Raw genomic sequence first — 7,421 nt, 5'->3', positions numbered from 1 at the left:
AACGCCACTGCTCCCACTGCCTTCCTCCTCCTTCCCCGCCGGGCTGCCCCGAGGCCCCAGGCGGAGCTGGGCGTGCCGCGAGCGAGGAGCCGTCTGTTCTCTGCCCAGGGCAGGGGTTGACTTGGCAGTGCTGATTTCTGAGGGGGTGGTGAGGAGAGCGACGTCTGAGGTCTCTCCCTGTCTGAGGAGGTTTTTCAACCTGGGTTTCGCCTCTGCATCCTTCCTGATAGCCGAGGTCACTCATACATGCTTCGTGATACCCAGGTTCACCCAGAAGTAAATCTCGAAAGAATGCTTAACACCACAAGGAAATAAAGCACAGGGATGGAAACACTGGCTACGTATCTAAGCAAGTAATGTCTACACACAACGCACTTGATGAAAAATACGTTTGCTGTTACGCCATTAAAATAAGATTTTTTAACTTCCTAAACAAAAAGCTTTGTTTAGGAAACAGCTTTGTTTAGAAACAGCTTTGCATGGACTTCTGTAAAATGGTACGTTGCAGCTAACAAGGAAAAAAGGGCTGATCACCTTTGCAAATGTGTTACTGGTGCAAGTGGAAACACGGGCAGAAAAGGGACAGATAGGTTATCTTTATATTGCTTATTGTATGTTCTTTAGAAGGTTGCCTTGGCTGTCTGCTGCTGTTAAATACAGATAATAATAAACAGTCTTTGTAAAATGAGGTAGTTGTATCTCGTAGCTTAATTAGAATTAATGAAGTACTTACATTTTGATAGAAGGTACTGCATGACTGCATTTTTATTGTTGAGCTCTAATTACATATATCTGTCTATAGTTCAGAGTTTGTATTTTTTCCAAAGCACCCTATGGCAAATACCCATCCGGTGTTCTTTATAAAACTGCCACTAATTAAAGTGGATTTTGCAAACAGAAGAGCCAAAGACATCATCCAAACCCCATACTGCCTTTGATTTTTATGTTCAAAACAGAATTAAAAGCACTGGGTTCTCATCCTTCCAAAAAATTTGCGGTATTTCTTCTAAAATTACCAGACTGACAAATTAATTCTATTATATATCCTCAAGGTGGTTTTCTTTGAAAACGTATGTTATTGCACTACTCAGCTAAATAATCTTGTGTTAGAGCTAAACCACAGAGAAATGGACCACAGAAGTCTGGTCTGTTTTAGTGAGTGTATTTTTTTTCTGTACATAAACTCCTTCCAAGGATTCCAAGGTGCTTACACCTGGGAGGAACTTACTTCTATAGAATCCCAAGAAGGTGACCCAATCAATAGATTTCTTCTATTTGTTTTCATGTTCTTCACAAACAAGAACTGAAGTGACATGGAAGTAGAGGAAGCATGTGAGAAAACCACCCTGTATATGAGGAATTAAAATAGAGCTGCGACTTTTTAAAAATAATATTTCTGTTTCATTATTTGAAATAATGTGAAGAAAGAATAGTAAAAGCTAAGCTTCTTGACAAAAACTTAAATTTCGTAATATCAGTACATTATTCTTCAAGTCCATAAAAAATTTCTGTGCATTATATTTTGGAAGTAATAATTAACATAATTGGTTAGGTAATTTTTGAAGAACTGGTTTTTCAACTACATATACAAGCATATTTGTGTTTTCACAGGCTTAAATAATAGTTTGAGTCCACTGTTTTATCTGATATACTGATTGACTGTATTTGCACTCAAGATCAAATCTACTGCTGCTCAGGGAACATTAAGAAATTGTGTACTTTTTGTATTTTTGTTACATGAAAATTCTATGAAAAATATAAAATTTCTCTTAGCAATAAAAATTGATTTCTTTAGTGAAATCCAGAAAAAAGGGCATTTATTTGTTGGTGGTGCTGTTGATTGCACCAATGTTCCTTAATCCATGTGTAGAAAGAACTCTTTCAAAGACATAAAATGCATTTTATACAGAGGAGTCAAAAGATAAGGAATCTTAAATTACTGAAGTTTGGAGCACTTTTTTATATTGATTGAATGTGCCCGTCCTTCATTCTAATATGGATTTATGGATTCATTTCCTCCTACAGAGCATTAAGTTAGAGCTTTAAAAGCTTTCCAGTGTACAAAGTCTAGTACAGACAATGTCAAATTCAAACACAGAGAAAGGTTTTTGGTTTGAGTCATGTCCTCAGGAAAGTTTTAAAAGTCACAAGCATCCCAGACACTGAATTGGGATGAAGTAGATGAGGAAAAACTCATCAAATATTTTAGAGTCTTTCAGGTCAGATAGAGTTTTATAAGTTTGTCAGGCAAGAGATGATCCAAAGGCCTAGGCTAAATCCCAGACAGATCCCAGTCTAGATCCAAAATAACATTTTCTTCTGCAGACTCTGTTGCAGTTTGATCATTCCAGGCTTTCTAAGGTTTTTTTTTAGGAAACAACAATAAACACTTCAGTCTTTTTAATCCTCAAGCTACAATGTCAGTTCCACATGAAATTGAATTGTACCATTTCACAGTACAGCACATCGCTGTGCTGGGGCAAGCTGTAAACTGTGGAAGAAATGGGGAAAACCCCCCCACAAAACCCCTCAGGGGATTCCAGGTTGCAGTGAATCAAAAAGTCAAGTTCTTACATTCACACAAATTAAAAATTAATAGCTGATCATTTAAGAATCAAAAGCAAAAATAGGTTTTAAATGAATCAACATACCCAGGAAGCATCTCTTTACCAGCCCTTGCCCCTGGGTCATAAAGACGTGAGGGGCTCCAGCCTCTGGAGTGTCCTGACTGTCGACTGGCACACAGTGGCTCCACGCTGAGCCTAAGCCAGGTCATCTCATCATCCCAGCTCCAAGTGCTCCCCATGGCATCTTGCAATGGCTGGCTGACATTTTTGTCTTCTCCTGCTATTTCTCTGTGTCAGTGCTATAAAAGGAATATGAGTACATAACTTTCTGAGAGACAGACATATTTGGGAAACATATTTGCCTACTTTTTATAAGGTGTCCCTGTAGTTTAATGAGGTAACTGCAAATAAAATAATATTTTCCAAGCTGAAACTGAACGTCTATCATAAAAGTACTCTCTTTTGGCTCTAGCTGGGGAGAAAAAATGCAGGCACATATTCAAAGCTGGAAAAAAGTGGCATATTTTAAACTTCAATCGTTAGACCAGTTTACTCCCACGGAAGCTTTTCCTCTTAATTTATTCAACAAGATTTTAAAATTACTGAGGGGCCGATGACACAGCGCTTTATAAATTTCAGTAACTCTGGATATTGAATTTTCTCTTTTAGGTCTAGTATTAATACTACTGTAGCCTAATTGGTTTTACCATGACTATGGTGTGCCCTTGTGTTGAAGACTTTGCAAACACTCTTCCTGAAAAATGCCTTGCCCAAGGGAGAACAGTATGTTAAAAAGTGGGTAGGGTAATACATTAGTCCCTTCTTCTACTGCTTTGGCAGCTGATCATTTTGGGCTTGCCTTCTACATTATTTCTCTCTGCTTTTTTTTCACTTATTAAAGTAGGCAGGAATGTGCTATTAGATGCCCTCTAGATAAAGCCTATTGCATAGTACACAGCTTTAAGGTGGGCAATAAGCAAGACAATAAATTATTAAAAGCCAAATTTGCCATACTAGGCAATCTTCCCGAACCAAGAAACTCCATCATTATTAATTTATTATTATAACTTATAACAGAGAGAAAAAAATGAAACTCAAGGATTTATTGATTTATTATTTACTTTTTATACTTATATATATGTGCATATATGTATTTATTCTGGGCCATCCTGAGCCCTCATCTATTTGCCTACCATTCTGGTGGATAAGGAATACATTTGTATTCATGTTTGGTTTCTGTTTTTCAAAAAAATACCATTTGAATCTCTTGAACAGCTTTATTTTTAACTTTTTCTTGCATAATCCACTGGTACAATATGTCCACTCTTTCACAATAATAAATAATTATTTTCTTCTCAGTACTACACGTAATTAATAAATAGCACTGAAGACCTGGGAATTCCATTGCTGATTTCACTGAATTCGAATCTGACGTGGAATTATTTCCTCCAAGCTGCAGAAAGCCATGTTTGGATCATGCTCTTAATAAAGTCTGACCTGTTGTAAAAGTTCCAGCCACAGTTTGTGGGGTATGCCCAGCCCCTGCCCTGGAGGGATCTCTGCTGAGATAAGAGATTTCACAATCGCCCAGCAGGACTCCCTGGAAAGGCAACCACTTCTTTGGTCACGGTGAGAAAAGACAGACCCACAATCCTTTAGGAGACCCTATGCAGATCCTTTGTAACCCATTGGCCTTCACCCACCCCTGTATCCCTATAAAAGCTAAGGCCTCTGCTTGGCCTGGAGGCTGCCCTGCAGAGCTGAGCTGGAATCACGAGCTGATAATCACTAAAGAGCTGACAGTCTCTGCAAGGGCCCCTCTGCCAGCAGCTGAGGGAAGACACCGGGCCTCGGGTACGCGATTCCTTTCGGGACCATCTCCCCGGACCGGTCACCTCTTCCTGGGTCAGAGCCACTGACCCCATCACCAGCTGTAATAACAGTTGTGAAAAGACTTGAGCTTTTTCTATAGTGGAAGTTAACGGTACTCTGATCTGGCCTTTTGTCTTAATGCTCATCTCATCCACGATCAAGCTCATGAAATGGAAGTTTGTTCAGGTAGTAATACTCACGTGCCAGTTAGAGCTCCTCCTTATGCAGGCTACGACTCATTACTCTTCCAGAAAAGAATCAAGGGAACGTGCTGCAGCCTTCAGGCTGCTTTCACTGCTCTTCCCACAGTCCTGCATGTAGGGCAGACAGCTTGGATCACAGCTCAAACAATTGTCCAGAAAAGAACTCTGAATCACCTCAGATTGAAAAGTATATCCATAGAATAAGCTCTAAATATATACGTGAATATGGCATGGAGACAGTGAGAACATCAGGTGTAGCAGTAAAGCACGTGGCTTGACCTTGGCTTGCACCTGGGCTTGGCCAGTCTGTGTGTGCGGTTTTAGGGGCCAACGATTGATATGAATCATGATGCCTAAATCAAGGAAGTTCCTTAAATCAACAGCTAGCACATCAGTATAATTTCCACTGTATTCTCAAACCCCATCTTATTTGTGTCATAGCTTGCTCTGTGCTGTTCCATACTCATTCACCGGTTCCTTTCCTGCTCTTTAGCGTAACTTAGGCTGCCTCCTTTGATGTGCTCATTAGCAGACACAGAACATGCTGAAGTACGAGTTCAAGCAATTGCATTTTTACATGTAAGCAGTCTTTAACATTCCTTGTTTAGTGGAGTAATTCTAAGGGGTTTTTTTAAGTGTTTCATTTATCACCAAAATACCGTCGAGAGAATAGGAAATAAAATTTTTATTTTCTGTCTGCAATATTGGAGGGGATTCCAGCCACTGGGAGCTGGAAAAAAGGGGTTTTTCCCCTCGCGTGCCAACACAAGGAAGCCCGGAGGTCAATGCTGAAACCCCTCTGGAAGGCGGCACTCAGTGCCCAGCACACGATGAAAACGGGGTAGAGCTCCTCACCCAAAGGTGCTGTATCCTTCTATCGCTGTTACGCAGGCGAAGGCAAACAAGTAAAGAGAAGGGACTCTCCGTATGTGCTCCACACAGGTTTATTCCCGGGAAACGAAAGGGACGAAGAAGCCAATTGGAGGGAGGGTCCAGGGATCTTATACTGTGTACAGAATAGGCGGGGAAAGGGATCTCAGCCAATGGGATAGAGACAAGCAGGTGACAGGAAGGGAACCAATGGGAACAGCACACAGGAGGGACTCAGGGAAGGATCCAATGGGGCGTTGAGGAACAAGGAACTTTCTAGAACTAATACATATTAAGGAAGGAAAATGAATATACATAACTTCATACATAACACAGGGCGACAAAGTATTAACCAATCAGGGGAAAACATACAAAAGGCAAAAACAAGGGACTCATGGGTTCTCACCATGACTGCGAAGTTACATGCTAAACTTGGGTTACTACCCACCACAGCTGGTTGTCTGAGTTCTCCTCAGGATAAAGAGTAGCTGCAGACCACCTGCACTGCTACACTATATCTCTGTATTTTCTGTATCTTTATATTTTTGACACAGGGCTGCAAAAAGAAAAAATTACTTTGTTTTGCCTACCTTCTACCTTTCAGAAAAACAAGCACCTATTCTACTACTGTCCATCACACTCCTAATAGTTTTTCAGACAAATTTCTGCTTTCATGTTTGGAGCTTCCAAGGTTAGAGTTAAGAAGTGAAAGTGAACTATAAAATGGTTTGGCCCGTTTTAGTAACTTACTTGCATAAAAGAATTGCACTGAGTATGGTAGAGGTCACAAATCTTTTCTTATCTACCCTTGGAAAGTAATCCAATAGCACAACACAACTTAAAAACATGATAGTAACAATGAAGGGGATCCCAAATCAAAATTCAGGGTATGAATATTAATTAAAATTAGAGTTGTCTCATGAAAAACATTAACTCCAAACACTTTAGCTTTCCTTACCGGTATCAAGCTCCTAACTCAGTAACCTGATGCTAAGTTAAAGTTCTGGGTTGTTTTCAAGAGCAGAAGTTTAGCTGCTGCTGCTGTAAGCAGAATGCAGGTGTAAGAACATCTCAATTGATTAATGTGTAATTACTAATACAGAACAAGAACCACTGTATACAGTTTGCACTTAACGATCATAACTTGTATATAATTCCTATCGAACTTGCACAGTTTGTAAAATAACACTGACTCTCATAATACATAAGATGTCTCGTGGGTTGCAAGTAATGGATTTTAATTGATTTGCTTTCTGGATAGATTCCATTTGGTCCATAAAATCTCAGACCCTGATGTGTATGATTTCAACTCTCTCTCCCAGTAGTGTACAGCGAAGGTAACACAAGGTGTCATGCCATATGCTTAAATACGTTTGCAGCTGAAACATTACTCCTGATGTTTTCCAGTCTTTTTTTTTTTTTTTGCCTATACCGGTGCCTCACTTCCCTAGAAATCAGGAGGCGCAGAGTGCACTGCTGACTGATGTGGTGTGGCAGGCTCCAGTGCAGGTGTAATAAAGAGATGCAAGACCCAGATTATTGCTGGAATGCAAATATATACCTTAATCCTCAGTGTCACCTGTTTCTGAAACACGTTACTTAACATTGTTTTGTGTAGTGTTACTTGGCACGTTTCGTATTTGTTACTCAGCCTTGTTCTGTATAGCGACTTCACGGGCACATCACGACTTCATGAGACTTTACATCGCGCACGCTGTAAATACGGCACCTTTAACAGATACGTAGCCAGAAAAACAGTTCGGAGGTGGTTCTGCGACGTGCCTTGGCTGTGCCCAGCCGAATACCGTGAGGTCATCGCGGGTGTGTAACACACGCTGTTGGCAGGCGGGCCCCGGGATGGTCCCGGGGCCGCAGGGGAACGCCTGCTCCCACGGGAGCCGCCCGGACC

At 40.7% G+C, this 7,421-nt stretch overlaps 1 protein-coding gene across 1 annotated transcript in view; it reads right to left on the bottom strand.

Moving 5' to 3' along the window:
• Positions 1-7,328, bottom strand: part of SPIDR (scaffolding protein involved in DNA repair) — a 213,139-nt gene extending 205,811 nt beyond the window's left edge. Inside the window, exon 1 of the mRNA XM_017727398.1 lies at positions 7,242-7,328. Within this exon, the coding sequence (XP_017582887.1) occupies positions 7,242-7,328 (87 nt within the window). The remainder of the gene's footprint in view (positions 1-7,241) is intronic.
• Between the last annotated feature and the right edge of the window lie 93 nt (positions 7,329-7,421).

Source organism: Corvus brachyrhynchos, unplaced genomic scaffold, assembly GCF_000691975.1.
Source record: "Corvus brachyrhynchos isolate BGI_N302 unplaced genomic scaffold, ASM69197v1 scaffold60, whole genome shotgun sequence".
Lineage (NCBI taxonomy): Eukaryota > Metazoa > Chordata > Aves > Passeriformes > Corvidae > Corvus > Corvus brachyrhynchos.
Note: the sequence above shows the minus strand (reverse complement) of the source record. Positions and strands in the feature narration are given on the sequence as shown.